Raw genomic sequence first — 21,133 nt, 5'->3', positions numbered from 1 at the left:
TTTTCCAAATGATGAAAAGAGCCCACCTGCTGGGTGCAAATACACCCATTCTTTTCTGTGCCTGGAAAAAAAGTACAAATTGAAAATAGGGCACAAACAGCAGGAAAACAACCAGAAAACAAAGCACACTTTTATTTTTAAGGTCAATAGGAGCACATTTAAAAGCACCATCCTAAATTAAAGTTGCATGCACATGGAGTTTTTTGTTTGTTTTTTCTTTAAATTGGGCTTGTTTACCAAGAAGGGTTCTCCCCCCCACCCCATGGTTTCTAATGCTGTACACCATGACATCCCTCTTCGTTATTCTTCTCCCTCACTTCCATTATTAGCTTGTATGAAGTGTTAAAAAAAATGTTCTCATCTGTAAGTCTCTATATGAACTTGTGCCTCCTTATCTCTATGCTTTGATTTTTCCATATTCTCCTCATACCATTTGTTCTTCTAAAACTAGAACCAAAATTCAGAATTCCTTTTCCTCTTTGCCTAGCATTGACATCATCTCTTTCTATTACCTTCCTTTCTCAATTCCTTTTGTCTCCATCTTATGAGATTGTAAGATTGGAACAGTTAGGAAATTTAAGTATTGTAAACCACTTAGTACACTATAGAGATAATAAGCCATCTAGAAATAATAAGTAATTATGAATTTTGCATCCACATTAACTTCAACCAACCAAAGAGTACTAATAGCGTTTTCATGAAAACATCAGTGGGAATGGTTTTCACATCACTTTGCCTCTTTTTTTATATACACAAATTTGTTTCTGCCACATATACCTCATATTACATGCAAGCTTACCTTTCGATACTGTGAGTAAAAACCTCTCAAGATGTAACTGCCTAGCTGAACATGAGGACAGACGGTACCTACCTTGGAGCAAAACTGATGGTATAAGTCTCACTGTTTTCATTCAGATATGGTATTTTGGATAATACAGAATAAAAAGCGGGAAGTAACACTAGAAAAGTGGTATATGGAATGTGTAATGTGCCCCAACAGTTATCAGTGCACAATACCGATAAAAAGCACCAGTGGAGATCTAGCCAGGTTATTACTTCTTTTTAAGGTTTTTTTTTGTTTGTCACACTAGTATATAAATAAACAGAACTGGACACAAAAGAAAGAGGAACATTTCAGGTGATTCAGACCAATGGGGCTACTTAGACTTGCTTTACCCCAGGGGTGGGGGCAAATTTGTGACTGTACAGTACAGGGCCAGGGTAGCCCAAGCAATTTGCTTCCTGAGGCAGAACTTCAAATGAACTGCCAAGTCAAGGTGCGCATTACTCAAGGCCCCTTTTGGCACCTGAAGCAGAAAATCCCATAAGCACCTCTTCTCGACCCTGGCAGCAAAAATACAACAATAATACATTAAATAAAAATAAATAAATTAAACAACTAATTAACTAACTTGCTGCCCCTTGCAGGACACCCAAAACCAGCTGTCTGAGGTGGCTGCCTCACTCTGCCTAATGGTAAAGCCTAGTAGAAGGAGATTTTGTGGTGGTTACTACTTCTAGGCTAGGAACAAAACAAGTTGTTGGTATCAGGGCTGGCCCAAGACATTTTGCTGCTTGAGGCTATGGTGGCCACTTACACATTGCCAAAAAAAGCAGAAATGCGTCAACAATAAAGAGGACAAAAGAAGACACAGGCTGAAGGAGGTTCCCCACCTCTGGCCTATCATGAGCAGATGGAGGGAGCTGACAATAGATTAAATCCATTCACAAGGTGGCAATACTGCCAACTCCCAATAGAGATCCATAGCACCATTGACACATGAGTAGCTGTTCATAACACATTGGAGTGGAGCTTCATCTTGGTAAGCTGTTTGTGAGAATGGCTCCCCTACATGGTGGATTTTAATCACCCTCATGCAAATCCTGTATACCAGGAAGAGCATAAATGCAATTTACCATTGTATTATTGCTTGTTAATCATGGGCATTAGTATCCTATTTGACAGTGGTTGATAAAATGCATCTGCCAAAAAAGCAGAACTGTTACAATATTAAAGTCAGTCTTTGTGATCAAATTGTACACCAAGGTTAAAAAGAACCTGTGTATCTGCCAGAGTGAGACAGACTAGTCCCACAGTATTATTCATTGCTAGACTGAACAAAGGTTTATCTCTTCAGAGTACTTGGTAGGGATGTCACCTCTTAGTTATGTCCTGCTTTTACAAATGAGTTAAACAACACAGCTTTGAAACTGGCAATGCGATTACACGGCAGCTGCTGTGTCCCTTCAGTGTGGCAAAACTGATCCAGATTGCTGCTCTTTACATGTAAACTCAACACTGGGGTAAATTATTTAGCACCTTTCTTAAATTGGCTAGGGCATCATTAATTTTACTATTTCAAGTGTGATGTCCAGAAGGGAAGGTAGTGATGTGCAATAGAAGAAGAGAGAGGGAGACAGAGAGATATTTCACAACATTTCATGACAGATTGAGAAGCAAGGGAGGAATGGAGGAACAAAGATAAATTGAGTGAGATAACCTCACTGTAGACATATTCTAAGACTAACTGCAGATGGGAAAGAATGAAAACAAAATGCATACTAAAAGCCAACCATCTAATTTCACACACACACACACACCCCAGCTGGATCCCATATTACACCCTGTTTACCCAATGGGTGCCATTTTGGAACCCAATAGGTGCTATTTTGTCTGATCTCATCTATAAAGTCCCTCCTCCTTCAAGTGCATTGCCCCCTTCTGAGTCCATTCTAAGCCACGCTAGAGAGTCATGGAAGCATGGAGACTAGGTTTGAATAGAAGCTAACTGTTGCATAGGCAATTGGGCACTTAGGATTAGGACCAGGGAGATCCAGGTTCAGTGTCCCATTCAACCATGAAGCTCACTTTAGACAAGTCACTGTCTCTCAGCCTAACCTGCCTTACATGTCTTTTTGGCCAAAAGGCAAAGTATGAAGAAAATAAATACATACATAAATAATAAAAATGAACTGTGTACCCTACTCTCAGCAAACTGGAGGAAGAGTGGGATACAAATGTAACAAACAAACAAACAAACAACACTTCACAAGCCCTCAGCCTCACAAGGCTTACTTAAACTTCATTCAAATTACCTTCCCATTAACTATACCGGGTTCCATGTGACGCTCACCAGGATGATTGCAAAGAGTAAGTGTGATTTTTCTCTTAGTCTGGAGATATCAAAGAAATTATGTTTGAAGCCTGTTCAGATAGTTCTTATCTCTCCCTCCCTACGCCCAACTTGTCTTCTTTGTGCTATACCTTCACTATATTTATGTGGTGAGAATCAATAATGTAGCTCGATGGACAGCAGGATGGAGGAACACTGCCCTTTTATGCATTTGAGGCAGGGCATCTTTATTGGCCCAGAAAATGATGTCTAGGTTACTTGTTGCAAATAAAAGATGTACAAGAAGCTGATGAAGAGAAGGGCTTTTTTATTGTTGCAAGATACAGGTAATTCATATCTGTGTTGCCTGTCTCTCTTGTTTGTTCTTTGATCTCCACTTTCTCTTGTGGCTCTTGTTGTATAGTCTTAACTCTCTCTCTCTCTCTCTCTCTCTCTCTCTCTTCTTGTTTTGTTACATTGTTCTTGCTGTTTTGTGACAGTGGCATTCATCTTTTCTTCCCATACGATATTTGCTGTTTGTTTCATGTGTTATCTTGTGGAAGTTTGCAAGTGTTGGGTCCACTAGACTTACTATGTGATAGGGCCACCTTCTAAGTCCCTTCCAAAGTTTTATCTCTACATTCAAGCATTCTTTTTCATACACTGTTACAGATTCAGTACAGTGGAGGCTGGTGGCTCTGATGCTAGTGAGAAAGTGAATCTGCTCTGGGTTTCAATCAGAACTCTAAAGGAGCTATCCAACATGCTGAATCTATTTTGGGGGTAGGGCTCAGCACCTTGGATAGCTCCTTTTGAGTTCTGGCTGATTCTGACTGAAACCCTGCATGGATTCACTGCCCCATGACATCGGAGCCACCAGCCTCTACCGATTCAAATGCTTGCCCAGCATCATGCCTGATCTAACGGAGGGCCTGCATGCACATACCCTTAGTTGGAGAGGGGACTGTACATGAAATTGGGAGCTGCATTCACGATTCCTCCCCTGATCCAGCTGTTGGGGCTAGCCTGCCCTGAGGCAACAAGCCAGAGTGCCAGTTCATCTGTTGTTGTTTTATAAAAGGGTGGGGGTGAGGATGGGTGAGGATTTATGGTCAATCTGTTTATCACTGAGGCAGGTGGTAAAGTGGTCACATGTAATGGCCCCAGGAGCATAGCCAAGTCATTTATAGTGTTAGAGGGGCCTAGAGGTCCATAATGCTTGCTTAAGTTCATTATTGGTGCAATTCCCACGCTAGTAAGCCTCTGAGCATGTGCAGATGAGTCAAGGGCCAATAACAGCCTTCTCGGTGCATTCCTTGCTAATGAGGAGAGTCTTTATCTCTGATGTGCCTGGGAAGCAAAGTCTGTCTACAGGTGGCTGTGCCTGAGAACCAAACACTTCTAGCCTATGCTGAGAATGAATGCTAGGAGCGCGTGCTGCTGAAACGCTGCTTATTGCTAACCTGTAGAGTATAAGACCCATTGCAACCAGTGGCTCGGGGGTCAGAGAAGCTGTCTGATCCAACCATTGGGTACGCCTGTGTGCTCTAAGTTACTCAATGAAGTCTCCTTGTAAGCAGACCTTTGAGTATGATTCATCACTATCTTGGCACTTCTAACCTAAGAGTTCAGCGCCCATGGTTGGGGGAAACACATCATGGGATGTATTTCTTTATTTTTGGAACATATTAAAATCCTTTTTTTTTCACCATACTGCAACTTCATTTTTTCCACAGCATCACTGAAGTCATTCAATGAAGCCTTTTATAATTAGTTCACACATTCCCTTTTTAATGAAGCACAATATACTGACCCCCCCCACCCCCAAGCCTGTAGTGGTCTCTGGTTCTGATAGCCACTACAGCTGACTGTATCTGAAGCTTTCCTTCTAGCCCTCCCCTTGTCCTGTGCTCGTGACATGGAAGGAGCTGCTATTGCTACCCGCTCATTCTTGCAGCAGCTTCTTGCTTTTCTGTGTCGTAGAACACATGCAAATGGCTACATCTGATCTGTCCCTGCATGTTCTCTCTGGCAGTGTCTGCTCTTGCCTGCAAGTGGCAGAGGAAGAGAAGGCCGTCACTCCAGACAAGGAACAGAGCTGGTTTTCTCTTAAGAAGGAAAAGCAAGATACTGCTGTGAGGGTAGGGGTGTGCGAAACACTTACCCCATTCCAGCCAGCAGTCTGCGGTGGGGGTGGGAGGCAATCCATCCCTCCCCCCCGGAATCCTCCCTAGCCAGCTGCAGCCGGACTTCTGGCCGCTGCCGGGCCAATACGCCGGCCGCCATTTGTGTCCCTGCCAAGCTGTGATAGGCTACATAGATACTTACATAGCCTATCATGGCTTGGCAGGGACACAAATGGCGGCCGGCGTAGCGGCCGCCATTTGCGGCCACAGCCCGGCAGCAGCCAGAAGATGACCCAGAGCTGCCACCACGGCCAGGTAGGTCCGTTCCGGGGGGATTTCGGGGGGTGGCGGGGGGGGCTAGTCCGTTCCGCCACGGACTCCGGGCGGCCGAATTCCAAAGAATACAGCCTCACTGGAGTCCGTGGCGGAATTCTCCAACATCCCTATGTGAGGGTAGTTGGGAAGGAGCTGTCACCAATCACAGAGTCTCATCATGTGTACATACTGTGTTTATCATGTGTGCATTGGTCACATAATAGATGTTACACATGTAGTGTGCACCTGTCAGAGTGCACATGCAGTGTACAAACAATCCACACGTCACACCATTTTCCTATCGAGGAGTGACTCGTGTAGATAATAGCCTTGTGTGAAGAAGCCCTTATATTACACTTACAGTAAGTCCACTACTTTTCTTGGCTTCAGCTACAAGTATTAGTTTTCTCATAGGTTTTCTCCCAAAAGCCAGTGGCTGTGGCACACTAACACACCATGGGCCACTTTCAGGAGCAAACTATGGTGAGTTAAGGTGTCGGGGGAGGGGGTGTTTTGCCCGACCACAATTGGTAAGTTACCCACCCCTGTTACTGTCAGGAGTGCCCTTGCTGCCGTTTGAAATCCTCAAGTAACCAGAATCAACACACAGATGATGGGGCTCTTTTCCAAGGCTTTATTTCCATTCAACCTAATGACGCTTACAGATGCTAATTGCATGAGCCTACTGAGGGAAACTCTAGAGAGCTGCCTACCAGAGGTTTCTAGCCTTAGTGAAGTCAGTTGATCTCCGTTGGGAGGGCAGAGGCAGGAAACCTCTGGATTTAAGGGCTAGGTGAAAGTCCGCCCCTTTCCCATGGGGCATTGGGGCGCAGCTGTTGACATCGCACCAAGCGGGCTGAGCGCCTCCTCTCGGTGCCTTCCTTCTCCTGCTTGTTCCTGCACAGGCACCTAGCATCCCGAAGCTCCAGTTGTTCCTCCCCCTGCCTGCCAGGGTCGCTACCACTCTCAGGAATGTGAGCAGGGAGGGGCTCTCCGGCGGTGCCTCTGAACAGCGCGCGGGTTTCTCTCCCAACGTTTCTATCTCTTCCTCAGAATTAGAACTGCTTTGTGGCTCTATGGGCTCCAATCTAACCCTGACAGTTACCCACCCTCTGCAGAGTGTGTACAGGGCCCCGGGGTGGCTTACTGTGTCATCCGTTGGGCTCCGACAAAGTCGGTCTCTCTGTTGATAAATCTGGGTGACCATAGACACGGCTGCAGAGCACCCAGAACTTCCAGTGACACTCTAGCCAATGTGGCTGAACTCTATGGCCACTGTCACACAGCAAGGGCTGGAGCAGCCAGTGTGACCTGATTCCTGCCACAGTTGCCACTGGGATCTGCAGCCACAGGAGGATGACAAAGGAACCACCGAGTGAGGATGGGTAAGGGAACCACGCTGCCCTGTGTATTTCCTGTGTATTATGTGGTCGTGTGTGGGGCGCATGTGTCGTGGTTCCCTTATCCCTCCCCGCAGCATGGCTCCCTTACCCACCCACCCCCCATGATCCTGTGAATATGCACAGCTTAACTTGCATGTCCATTTTGTTCACCTTCTCAGACTTGTGCACTTTTTTTCCTTACCTGACTTCATACCTTGTGGTTACTTCAACACCTCCATTTTGAATGGGAGGCAACTCTGAAGTCTCTAGCAATGAACAAGTATTAATCCAATAATTGTCATGTGACAAGTAGGTATTAAAAATGCATCCATTTAGTGGTACCTACTTCTGCCAACCTAGCAGTTCGAAAGCAAGAAATTGCAAGTAGATAAATAGGTACCGCCTCGGCGGGAAAGGTAACAGAGTTCTGTGCACCTCGGTGTTCAGTCATGCTGGCCACATGACCACGGAAGCATCTTCGGACAGTGCTGGCTCTTTAGCTTAGAAATGGGGATGAACACCACACCCTAGAGTCGGACACGACTGGTTGGGGACACTTTTTTTTTTTTTTTTTTTACTTTGAGCTAATTATTTATTTAGTGGACCATGAACTGGTACACTGGGGTGAATGCCTAAACCTGTTTTCCTTGGTTACTGTTGTTTTAAGTCAGCTATAGTTTATTTCCTATAACATTTGACCTCTTCACTTTTACAGTCCGCCCCCAAATCTCTAGGTCTTTGTTTGTCCGGTCTCCATTGAGACTATTGGCTAGTCTGTTCCAATATAGCAGTGGAGCTCCTTTGCAAGCAGAAACTGTGGAAGCCCCTCTGCCTGCTATTGGCTTAGCTGCTTTTACATCACACCAAGAATGAGTAGTCAAGATTTGGTTAACTGGGCGCTAAGAGGAATTCTGGGTTTGAAACGCTGTGCACTATGTTGGCGCTGAATTAGGGTTCCACCTCTTTTTTCTGATAGGCTCCTCATCTTTAACAGGTATATGGCAGGCAGGTACGTCATGGTCCTCTCCATGCTGGGAATAGCTGTACCTGTTGAATCTGACTGGTCCAGATGGGTGGAGATTTTGTTTCAGTTTGCTTACCAAAATTTGCAAAGTTCTTCAGAGTCAGGAGAGAAAGATCTTGAAATACAAACAAATTGAATGCAGAAGACTGTGAAACTGACAGATTTGCCCATCCTTAATTAAAAACTAAAAAAAGCCTCAAGTACTGAAATAAGTGTAATTGATATGCTTCACATGGAAGTGTTGCCTATTAATTTTTTTCTCATGCTTCTTTTAATATACTTTTGCCCACTTGAAACAAAAAGGATGCTGTACTTGCCAGATGCAGATATTAATTTAGCAAAGAACACCCACACAGCCCTATCTTCCAGAGTGCTCCAAATACACTCATTTAAATGTGTAAGGTGATTTGAAGATTGCAGCAGCAGCAATCAATTTTATTGATGAGCTTCTTTCTTCAAGATGTGACAGTAATTGAAAAAATATATACGCTGGGAGTTTGTTGAAGATAAGTGTGGAAGTTCAAACAAGTCTTGCTTATCAGTTCATGTGTTACCGCAGCTGGTGTGTATACTCATTTAAAACTGGCATACTGCTTTCAATTTAGGATAGAAAAGAAAAAAGGTAGATGGAAGTATTGTTTCTGTTAGTACTGGACCAGTTTGCTCCATTTTCACTATGCCGTGATTCATTAATTACCCCATGTTTTGTGTAATTAGAACAAGATATACCACATTTGAGGCTTTCAGGGACTTACTGCCCTGTCAGGCAATTGCCTTTTCCCGAGAACCTTGTTTTATAGCATATGGTGTTCTTAGGAACTGCCCCCCCAGCCCCCACATGCTCGCACCTCGCCTCCTCCTCCTCCTGCCTGGGTGATTCACAAGGCAAAAAACCAAACAAAGGAGAATTGGAGCCTTGAGATTGTGCTGTGCCTTGTCAACTGAGGGGGTAAATTGCTGGTGGAAACACCCCCAAGGACTGCTAGCCGTCTGCTGCTCAAAAGGAGGAGACAGCTAGCAAGGAGTTGGGGCATACGCCCCATGTGTCGCTCACCCCCCCCCCGCTAGCTGTATCCTGCTCGCGAGGAGGAGACAGCTAGCGAGTGGAGGGGCATAGACTTCCAATCTCCATGTTTTTTTAAAACATGGAGATCGCGGTGGAGGCGGAGGGACCGGCAAGCAGAGCAAGGGCTGGCGGGGCGGGGGCATCCGGAGGACCCGGAAGGGGGATGGGTTCTCACATCCTTAAGTAACACCTTCAGAACTATTTCTTAGGGATGTACTAAATGTACTTACCTTTCCGCGGATTATGTTTATGGTGGGGGGGAGGCACTCTGTCCCTCCCCCCGGAATCCTCGACGGGGGGGAGGTGCTCCGTTCCTCCCCTCCGGAATCCTCGATGGCCGGCTGTGCTCCGTGGCAGCTGCACAGAGCAGCCGGCCAGGCCCAGGCCAGAGGCGTCCGCAGCCGGATTTCCGGCCGCGGAGGGCTCTGGGTAAAACAAAAACCAAAAAAAAACAGCTTATGCAAATGGTGGCGGCTACAGCCGCCGCCATTTGCATTCTTTATTTTTGGCCATCTTAGTCAACGTAAATATTTACGTAGACTATGACGGCAAAAATAAAGGGGAATGCAAATAGCGTAGCGGGCGCTATTTGCGTCCCTTTATGATTCGCCATTTCAACCTACGTGAATATTTACGTAGGCTAAAACGGCGAATCAAAAGGGGATGCAAATAGCGCCCACTACACTATTTGCATTCCCCTTATTTTCGCCGTCTTAGTCTACGTAAATATTTACGTAGACTAAGACACCAAAAATAAGGAACGTAAATGGTGGCGGCCATAGCCACCGCCATTTGCGTACGCAGATTTATTTATTTTTTTACCCAGCCATGATAAGCTATGTAAATCTTTACTCAGCCTATCACATCTTGAAAAAAACAAAACAAAAACCACAAGTCTGCAAATGGCGGTGGCGGCAGCCGGTCGGAAGACCAGCCGCCGCAGCCGCCACCGCAGCCGCTGCCGCCCGGAAGATCCGCCCCAGGTAAGTGTCGTCCTGGGGGGGATCCACGGGGGGGGCAAGGGGGTGGCAGGCCGTTCCGCCACAGATTTCGGGGGGCCGAATGCACTGGCATTCAGCCTCACCGAGATCCGTGGTGGAATTCTCTGCCATCCCTACTATTTCTGTGTCTGAAATGCAGCCATTTTTTCCAGTTATTCAATCTTCCCCCTCCTCCACCACTGTCACTGACTGAAGATTTTACTGGGTTACGTTCAGATCTGATTTGGCAACTAGAGTTTCCATTTGCCAAAGCTCCCTCCCTCCCCCCCTCCTCCCTCCCTCCCCCCCCTATGTCCCTCCTTCCTCCTCAACCCCTCCCTGCAGTTTCTCAAGTTGATACTTTTGGTGCCAGGCTGTCTGGGTTGCTCAGAATGAATCACCGAGTCAGACGATGTGCCTCAAATTCAAGCTGCTTTGCTCCAGGGTGCCTTGTTGCTATTCTGCTCCACCTTGTATCATGTGGAGGCACCTCTGAAGCAGCCCACTTTGACTCGTTATTCGGACTTTGGACTGAGGCGGTACACAGCCCTAGATTTTACCCCCTACCTGCATTTGTACAGCATTAAGCAAGTACTACTCTCACCACACAGTGCTATGAATGATTGTTTAGAGAAACATTTCAGAGCACCCCTTTCCCTGATCATCTCCCAACCCACCTTTCTCTACCTTTATCACTCATCTACTATTCATGCATTCACTAGTCTAACTGCTTTATTTCCATAAGATCCCCCACATCTACAGCAGACAATTTTGTAAAACATCAAAACCAAGACCCGTTTTCAAGCTTTTCAAACATCCATCAAGAGTGTCCTGTTAATGTCTTTATGCACACATAATTGTTGGTGCACACCTTACTGAAAGGAAACACCTAAGTCGTCCTTTCTAGCTCAATGCTTGTTGTTACTATCCTCATGGAAAGCTCTATATGAGAGCAGGAAAGGAAGAATTAGGGATCGCTAGAGGAAAGGGAGCTGACGCAGCCATAGGCCGTTATCCAGAGGGCTGCAGAGCAAACCTTCCATGAGCTGTATGGTTTTTCAGTCTTCCCTCCACCCCCACCCCCCAATAGCTCATTTAACTGTTTGATGAGCCACGTTTGAAATTCAGAACTTTCCACCCACATTCCCCTTATAGCAACTCCTCAGGGCATATCTACATATACAGAATGAGGTCATGGGCAGATAGATGTAGTAGAATCCTGGGGCCCATCTACATGGGAGGTTTTATCTGATGCTGCTGTGGCTTGAAGTCATTAGGGACACATGATGTCATGGTCACTCTGCAACCACCCCAGAGTTTACCTGTGAGGAAGCTGCATTTTTGCAGAGTACCTTTACTCCATTGTTTTTCTTTAATTCAGCTCCCTGGTTTCAGCTGCTGTGTGCTCATCCCGCTGCTTTAAAGACAGTATGATCGGGGTGTTCCTAGGGGTGTGTCTTTCATCTGGCCATGCCCTACATAAACTAGGGGACTAAAGTAACTTGCCTGCCTTTCTAGCACATCAAAGCCATAGAGCAATCTTTTGAGACTTCAGAATCGCCCCGCACTCCCATTTCGCCAGTGGGAGTAATATACACTTCTCTGATATTTGTGTTATTTCTCTTCCCCATGTTGTGTTAAATCACTTCCCCAATGTTGTGTAAAGTCACTTCTCTGATGCATACAAGTTTTATTGGAGTGGCGATCTGGCAAGGTCTCAGGATCACAGTAGCCTGCCATTGACAGCAGGGAGAAAGTGCCCAGAGAGAAGGAGAAAGGGGATGGTGAAGGAAGCTATAACTCTGTGACAGTTTGCTGGAATGGGCCAAAATTACGGGGGGTGCTCTCAGAGGAAGCCTTCAGATGCTGCACTGGAGAATCAAGATTTTGGCTTCTTCAGGAAAATCTGCGCACATTGGGGAAAATGGGCTGAGAGCAATAACTCCATGATAGTTTGCTGGAATGGGGTGAAATTGGGGTGGTAGGCTGCTTTCATAGGGAGCCTTCAGATGTTGTACTGGATAACTGGTTTGTTTCTGGAGAATTGTGAATTAGTTCCTCTCTATGCATAATAATGTAGTAGCAGGAGCTTAGACATGGGCCAGGAAACAAGCCTCATTGGTTGAGCAGCCCCTGCCCAGTTGATGGTGTTCAGTTCTACTCCCCCCACTCAACCCACAAGCATGGTGCTTTCAAGTGCTGCACGACCTGTGAAAACTGGATTTTAAAGGCATGGTACACTCGGCTTTTCTTGCTTCATGTGTCCCTGACGGACCAAAGCTGATTCCATGAAAATCTGGATAATACTCCAATGCACATTCCGTTGTCATGTCGTCCAGGTACCCCCTGGACTGTACCACTTCAGACTGCAGGGCTGTGTATGGGGTCATATTTTTGAATGCTCTTTGATATAAGAACACTCTCTACATGTAGAAGGCTAGGAGAAATGGTTAACATAGTAGATAGATTAGATAGATAGATAGATAGATAGATAGATAGATAGATAGATAGATAATAGATAGATAGATAGATAGATAGATAGATAGATAGATAGATAGATAGATAGGACAAACATTAAAAAAAAAACACCCCATACTGAGATAGTAAAGCCTAGAATAATACCCTGTCAGTTTACTACCTCATTCTGTGCAATGGATAAAAACAGCTATTCAATTTCATTTCTTCTCTTCAGGAAACCTTGGGAACTGAAATTCTATGAGGGGTCTAAAGATCTGTGATGAGAGAATTCTCAGCGTCCTCACCAAACTACAATTCCAGGGTTATTTGAGGGAAACCAAAGCTGTTAAACTAGTATAAAATGGATATGTTTGAAGTGTAGAATAGTATTTGTGTGTGGCGGGGGGGGGCTCATAAAATGCAGGGTGAGGTGGTGCTGCAAGGGTGTGTGAAGGGAAGGAGCACACATAAGCCATTTTTGTGTGAATTTCTATAGTCTAATCCATCAGGAACTTCAGACTAGCATGTGGAAAACAGGAGCTCATTATATTTGGGAAGAGCTAGAAAAGCCAGATGAGTACCTCATATAATAAGCTATAAGCATATTTGAAAGCTTCAGAATACATTCAAAACACAAACCACTGGCTGCCAAGAATCTGTTCTCCTTCAATTAACCTTCTGACCTGGATTTGCATTCCTTCTGCATACAGTGCTAAGTGAAAGAGAATGTGTCCTGGGAGCACAGCTTCGCTGGATTCTTGTGAAAGTGTCTCTAACGGGTTACAAAGGAACTCGGTTTGTTCCAGATTGACCAAGGCATTTTTCACTTATTTATAATCCAAACAGCTAGCTTTTTGAAAGGAAAAACACCAAACAACCATTTTACTTTGGGATGCTGCGGACGTACGTGGCACTGCTCAGGTTGTTCATGCACTGGTTATTTAATTTCTGTATAAATCAATCATATGTGTAAAAGAGTTGTGTTAAAAAGTGTTCTACATAATCAGGGCATGTCTACAGCACATAATTAAACTGGTTTAATATTCTATCCCCACATGAAATCCAGGGGGATATAGTTTGAGATAGGCTTAGGGTCTCTAATGTACATTGATTGATTGAGTGATTGATTGATTGCATTTATACCCTGCCTTTTTTTCTCTTGCAAGGAACCCAGGGCGGCTTACATTATCCTCTTCCTCCTCTCCATTTTATCCTCACAACAACAACAACCCTGTGAGGTAGGTTAGGCTGAGAGTCTGTGATGGGCCCAAAGTCACCCAGTGAGCTTCCATGGCCGACTGGGGACTAGAACCCAGATCTCCCAGCTCCCAGTCCCAAATTCTAGCCACTACACCACACTGGCTCTCTTAGCACCCTTACTGAACTACAATTCCTAAAATTCTTTCAAGGAAGCTGTTGTTGTTGTTGTTGTTGTTGTGAATCATCATCACCATCATCATCCATCCTTTCTCAAGGAGCTCAGGGCAGCATACATGGAGTTATCCCACTTTATTTTCACAACAATCCTGTGAGGTAGGTTGAACTGAGAGGTGTGAGCTGGTTCTCATGATCACCTCAGCTCACTGTGGTTTATTGAAGACATGGTGGGTTATGACACATGCCGGTGGACAACTCCCAATGGGGCATTGCCATGGTTCGTCATGTCATCCGAACCCGGTCAACAGGAGTTGCTTGAGGGTTAAACAACCCTTAAATAACCCTACAACAGACCATGGGTTATTTGAGGGTTGTTTAACCTTCGAACAACCCCTGTCACCTGGGTTCAGATGACATGACAAACCATGGCAACCCTCCACTGAGGGCTGAATATTCAAAATGGCTGCTGGCACATGTCGCAACCCATCGTGGCTTAAATAAGCCATGGTGGGCTGCAGAGATCGTGTAAACCTGGTCTTTGTCTGGTGTAGAGTCACCCAGTGCTTGTCATGTCTGAGCAGGAATTCCTGTTATGTCACAGCTTATAAAACAGTTTGCTTAACAGCTTGCAGTACTTCCTAAGGGCAAAAAAAAAACATACTTGGAATTTGCACAGGCAGTTGATTGTCTCTTGCTTCTGTTGCTCATCCTCTAGGAAGAAGATCCTGGTCGTGATAGTCGGTTTAATTTCGGTGGCTATGGAATGGGCCACTGTCTACAGGTGAAAGATGGTGCTGCAGTCAAAGCCCCGCCTCCCAACCCTCCCCCACCCCCACTGCCAAAGGATTCGGATTCTATCAAAAAGAAGTTTGTTGACCGTGCCAAAAGGATTGATACAATATCCCGAGCAGCTTTCCCACTTGCCTTTCTCATCTTCAACATATTTTACTGGATTACATACAAAATTATACGCCATGAGGATATTCACAAAAAATGAACAATTCTTTGTGAGCTGGGACCTTCTAGCCAAAGTGATTCACTTGTAAATAAAGAGTGAAATGTCTTTTCTGTCATTGGGACTGAGGGTTTGTTGTGTTGTGATACTAAAGAAGGGGGGAATAGAAAAAAACAGAAAGAAAAGTTTCAGTAACAATTGCACAAAACAAGAAGCTGTGGGAACACAAAATGAAGGTTTCCTTATGTACTCTCTACATGGTTCTTCCAGACTCTTGCCAAGATCAAACAAACCTAAACAGGCCAGGGCCAATTTTTTCAAAAAGTATATATCACAGTCCTTAAGCTGTATTTAAGAAATACTAAAAGCATCTACCATGGGACTATCTGTAATGGCTGCACTGCAATGAGTTTTAAGAGGACCAAACTTTTTCAGGGTTATGCTGCCTTTATATATGAAACAAGTCTACTAAGCTACATTCCATTAATGTCTGTAGTTAGTGGTTTGCCCAGAAGTCCCTTTGTGGATTGTAAATTATTTCTACTAACAGGGCATGGGGTGGGGGGATTTATACTTTAATATCCTTGTGGGCATGCATTTTAATATTTTTGCTTTCCTAGAACTGTAACTTTTGAGGTCCAACTGGTGTAGAGCGTGATTAATTTGATTGCTTCCACTTTTAGGAACGACCTGTGAGATGGTTCGTTTTATCTTGGTTCTAAGTAGGGTGGCCAGAGGCCAAAGAAGAAAGGGTTCCTGCCCCTTTAATGGTGGAGTAGAAAGAGGGAAATTTCAGCTTGCATGACAAGCTATACCTGCTGAAATTCCCTCTTCTAGACAACTATGAAAGGGCTCAGATCTCTGTTGTCATCGGCATCTAGCCATCCTAGTTCTAAGACAGTGCACTTATTTCATTTCTGCCTGGTTATTATTATTTTTAATTAATTACATGCAGCATACGGTGCCAAACTGTAATTTACCTATCGTATTACCCTGTATCGCACTATGGATTAAAAACTTGTTTCCTGGCATAGCTCAGTTTAGCATTGACTTTCTATTACTGCTGTCATTGTAGCTGCGAGTGATAGCTCTGTAGGTAAACATGATTTGTTTACAGACCTCTACTTTATATCTTTACTTTAAAAAAGTGGCTATCATTTTAAATATCATTGACTAACTTTTAAAACTGTACTGTGATTTTCATAACCTGTTAACCTTTTGGTGCCAGAGCAATGTGGTCCAAATCCTTGCTGTGTGTTTTAAAGTAGAAATAAAATAAAAATAAAAACCAAACACAAAATTGAAGTATTTTTGCTTACACAGAAAAAAGACAACCTGTAATATTAAAGACAAAATTAACCATTACAATGTTACACTTGCTGTAAAAGGGTTTATTACAAAAAAGATAATTGTTCACTTTCAATAAAGCTAAGCATATAAGTATTTTTTGCACATCTTCCTTTCATTCCTGCTAGTTCTCACTGAAAGACTACAAATCGAACCACCAGAAAAGTATGAAAGAATATTGAACAGGGAGTATAATAAATCTTTACCTCACCAGCATCTAAATGATTTTAGAAGTCTACCAGAGCTGGCATATACCTTCCATATAAGATTTATATTACAAATTTAAACTGGTTTTATAGTGGTTTAATTGGCATAGAAGATCCCCAAAGTTTCCTGGGAATTATAATTCTGCAAAATCTTATTTCCTGAAAAGTATAGAAAGCAGCAGTAATGGCTCTTTTTGTACTTCTTTTTTATTTGTTTGTTAAATATTCTTTAATATTTTGTTCAGATTCTCTTACATTATCAAAGCTTCCACTGCTATCTGTTACAACAAATGCCATTTATTATCGGCTAAATCACAGCAATACATTCATTTCAAATTAAATGCATTCATTAAATACCCTTTTTTCATATTCCATGATGAATAATTAATTGATAATTAATTATTAATTAATCTACCTATCTATTTATCTAATCATTTAAGCAGAATCATGTTATTATCACTGAGATTCTGTGGTAGCTAGGCAATGTGCATCCAAAGGACACAACTGAGAATGGAACTCTAAGAATGGTTGTGGTAGTTGTGTTGCAATGCAGTATGATGCAAACGGGAGTCTATGGTTTTTGTTTTTCTCTAAAAGGAGTGACCAGGGCTGGTGTCAGGTTGGCAAGATTGGGCATCTGCCAAGGCCCACACCCAGCAGTGGGGCTACAATTTAGAGAGCTCGTTGGCTTCTCTTCACTGTTGCTGCCTCATTCCTCACGCACACTCAGAGGTTCACCACACAAAGCTTTTTATTTCACGGTTCATGGGGGCTTCTGTTTCCACATTCTATGTGAGATAGCGTTTTACAAGGCAAGTTCTCTGCAGCCTCGGGGATGAGAGTGAGCCATGAATCAGTGGGTCTCCCAAGAGATTCAAATATCTCACTTGCTTGCGCTCTCTCTCTGCAAAGCAGAGAGGCTTCGTTGCTATCAGCCATTTACATCGGGGGTCACCGCCTTCTTCCTCCTCCTCCCCAGCCAGCTCTGTGCTCGCTTTGAGCCCCTCCTAGCCTGGCCAAGAAAACTCTCCTCCCAGCCCAGGTCAACAGGCAGACATGGGGGGGGGGCAGGGAGAGCAAGGGCAATTGTGATTTTCCTGCTCTCCAAAATGGCTGCTTCTTTCCAGACTGTGGTTACAGCAGAACTGCACATTTACACACAGCCATTAAAGCAGATTTACATTTAAATAGCAGATTATCTCAGGGTTTTGTTTTTGTTGGATAAAGATCAAAAACAGCTGGATGTGCCCTGGAGGATGACGGTGTCATGTAAATGACCCACGAACTTCCGTGAGTGACCAATCATGAGCGCAGTATAAATCCCTCCTGTAAAGACAGCCTCAGGTTCAAAGGGGATGAGCAGTGAGAAGCAATGGCATTGAGGATAAGGAGCAGAAGCTGCTGTCCTCCACTTCCTCACCTGCTCTTCTCCCTGGCAAGCCACCGGCTAGCAGCAGTGGCAGAGAGGAGGATAAGCGCACACTGAGGGCAGGAGGCCCACGCTGAGGGCATCATGCCCAAGGGTGCTTAAAAGGTGGAGCCAGCCGTAAGAGCAACTACCATTGAATCGTGGCTGGGTGGCTGGCCAGACAAATGTCAGTATGATTGGAAAATAAGACATTGAGAAGGTAGTACCTGGAAAAGGCCAGCTGTGCTTTACATTTGCCAGGAGCTGAGCTATCGCAACAAAGGGAAATGAAAAGGAAAAGTGAGCTGACCTTAACAGGAGGGCAAGAGAAACAATGGCAAGTCAGTCAGCATCACGCACTCAGTAAACTGTAGTGCTCCAAGAAATGCTAACAGCAAAGTTAGTGCTGCTGTCTGGAGATATGAATGCCCTCTCAAAGAAAGCTTCTGGAGGGAACGCTTAACTGGATTATCAGAAAACTGAAACCAAATTCAAGCAGATTTTGAGGCAGCTGCCCTAAATGCCAAGGTGACTTCTTTGGAGGGATACACAGAAAAGCAAAGAGATGAGATGGTTTTTATGATCAGTCTCAAAGGTATCTTCTTCCACTATTAGGCCTGACAGAATGGATGGAGCAGAATGAGCCAGTTTCCTCTCTACAAAGCGCGACAGGGTGACACTTTGGATGCAAAGGAGGGCAAGGCTTCTGTCCCATTATTAGTCATGTAGAAGAGGGAATTTCAACAGATGTAGCTTCTATGCATCTATTAATTAAAGGGGCCAGAGCCCCTTTGACTTTGGAATCTGGCCACCCTACATAGATGGGAGAGCATGGGTGATAATCCATATATTTTCTTTGGTGTGGGGGATAACTGTTGAAAATTATCAGCCACTGTGCTAGGACCCAATCCAGGCTGCAAAGTCACAGATGGATTTGATACTTGATTAGTTGAATGGAGGTGTGTGTGTGTGTGTGTGTGTGTGTGTAAGAGAGGGAGAGAGGGAGAGAGGGAGGGAGGGAGAGACTTTCAAGCAGATTTGAAAAAAGCAATTATAGGCATTTTTATAAATGATTCATTGCATGTAATTTCATTCACTTAGGTCAAAATTGTGTGGAAAGGAGTAAAGTTGTGGTGTGTGTGTTTTTTAAAACTTATTTTCTTCCCACTCACAGGAAGACATGAGCTGTTAGCTTTTGCAGTTTGATTCAATTTCAGTGAGATTGTTCCTATCCTTAATCATGAAAGCAGGTCAAGTTTGTGAAGGCAATCCTTGAGGCAGATCATACCCACAACACATTTCATGTCAAGCATCAGGCACAGCTGTCAAGCAATCCATCTGTAGCCTTATTCCTTTATGCTGGCAATGCTTTTGACAGGGCTGGTTGGCTGTATTTAATGGCAGCAGCTCAGCAAAGTTGGATTTCTTCTTCCCATCACTTATAAAGTTGGGCAGGGATTATGAGTTCCTTATCACATTAGTAGTAATGGATGGTCTCATGCCAAAGCCGAGAGACCCGACTTCAAAGAGATTGTCTGGAAGACAAGCAATCACATGAAGGCCACTGAAATCAGTCTGCAGTGATAAATATGGGAGGGACTATAGCTTAGTGCTAGAGAAGACATGCGTTGCATATAGAAGATCCTGGGTTCAATCCCCAGCATCTCCAGGTAGGACTGGGAAAGATCCCTGTCTGAAATGCTGGAGAGCCACTGCCAGTCACTGTATAGTAGACAATACTGAACTAAGACAGACCAATGGTCCGATGCAGTATGAGGCAGCTTCCTATATTCTTTTAAATGTATTGTGTATAGAGAAAACACCTTACACTCTTGCAACTACAAGGTTCTTTTATTTAAGGAAAACTATGGTGTATGTCTTACAGATGGCAGTATGGGTAGGAGGGCACATGCAATTGTAAGTTTTTCCCACAAAGTTTTGTGAACATGGGTAATGTACAGGCAAGAAACAAGGACCCCAGGAGGATCTGGAATGTTTGTTTACAGGAGGGTCCATTGGAAAAGAGCACGGACAGAGAAGGACAAAGGCAGACCTGCCTACGTAGCGCAAATGACGAAGACCGAGGATCGGAAATGAGAGAAATGCAGCATATCTGTTTGGGATACACAGGAGTACAGCTGTAACAGTGGACTGATTGGAGCTAGTAGTTCATGAGAAAAATCCTTCAGGAAAGTATTCAGCCATGGTAAGTGGTCACAGACTTTTCCAGCCAAGCGGGAGAATGTCTATAGAACAGAGCAGCCTTCCCCAACCTGGTGCCCTCCAGATGTGTTGGTCTACTACCAAACAGCTGGTTCTGTGGTTCAACATCTGGAGAGCAACAGGTTCGGGGAGACTGAAAGAGCATATCAATTTAAACACACAGACACACACCAATGACTGATTTTGCAGGGTATTTTTTTAATGTACTGGGAAAATAAAACCTAACTTGTCTCCTATTGGTATATATTGATATCAAATAGGGGAAAAATGTGGGGAAATCATGGTTATTGTTTTCTATTTCTCCTTGTTTGGAGATTATTGCTTGAATGTATTTGTTTCTTGTTTGGAGATGAGTTTTGTCTGTATAAAGCTATCTCCTGCATTAATATTCTCTCCTATTGTAAAACAGCAACAACAAAAACCCTTTAGGCTGCATCCTAAGCTCCACCTGATTATAGCGTGCGTTACCACACTGAGATCCCCCAGTCTAGAGACCACCAGTCCAGCTTGTTTCTTCACTCATTCAGTTTATAAGCCACCCAAACTCAGTGCTGTGGGTGGCACAGAACAGTGACAAAGTAAAAAATCACAACCACATAAAATACAGTTATAATGCAGCAAAAACACAACTATAAAATCATGACAATTTGCTTTAAAACAGAGAGCAGAAGCATATGGGTGGAATCCAATTAACTCATGGCTTCCAGCTGCAGAATGGGAGGGGGCAATTGTCCCTCTCCCCTACAGGCCCCCCCCCCACACCCTCCAGATCTGCTCTAGAGCACTGGGGAACCCTCCAGAGCTGATTCTGGGAGGTTGATGGGCTGCGAAGGGGAGGAGAGGAGGAAGAAGTCTTGTAGTGTGAGCAGAGGTCCACTTGTGCAATGTTGGATTCCTCCACCCTAAAACAGTGCAGCACTAAACAATTAAAACAGGGAGCAAAAAACTGAAGGATTTCAGAGGTAAAATAATACTGATGGTGCAGGGCTTCCAATCATGCTGGGGACTATAACCTTTAGACAAATGCAATTATACAGCCTTTCTACACAAGGCATTTATCGTGCAGTCATGAGGCCTTACTCATGGTTATTTATGGGCTCTTTAGATGATGATGTCAGCCTCCAGTTTTGCATCTGTTTTTAAAGAGCACTTTT

At 44.1% G+C, this 21,133-nt stretch overlaps 1 protein-coding gene across 3 annotated transcripts in view; it reads left to right on the top strand.

Annotated features, from left to right (window-relative positions):
- The window catches only part of GLRA2 (glycine receptor alpha 2), a 200,944-nt gene extending 184,710 nt beyond the window's left edge, over nucleotides 1-16,234 (top strand). For 2 of the 3 annotated variants that reach the window (XM_084844159.1, XM_084844158.1), the window contains exon 9: nucleotides 14,556-16,234. In XM_084844159.1, the coding sequence (XP_084700285.1) occupies nucleotides 14,556-14,837 (282 nt within the window). In that variant the 3' untranslated portion in view covers nucleotides 14,838-16,234. The remainder of the gene's footprint in view (nucleotides 1-14,555) is intronic. The other variant, XM_084844157.1, reaches the window with a different exon arrangement.
- Nucleotides 16,235-21,133: the final 4,899 nt, after the last annotated feature.

Source organism: Heloderma suspectum, chromosome 3, assembly GCF_057233095.1.
Source record: "Heloderma suspectum isolate Gila_16-S chromosome 3, 16-S_ref, whole genome shotgun sequence".
In the NCBI taxonomy this organism is placed as follows: domain Eukaryota; kingdom Metazoa; phylum Chordata; class Lepidosauria; order Squamata; family Helodermatidae; genus Heloderma; species Heloderma suspectum.
This window is presented reverse-complemented; position numbering and strand designations above follow the sequence as displayed.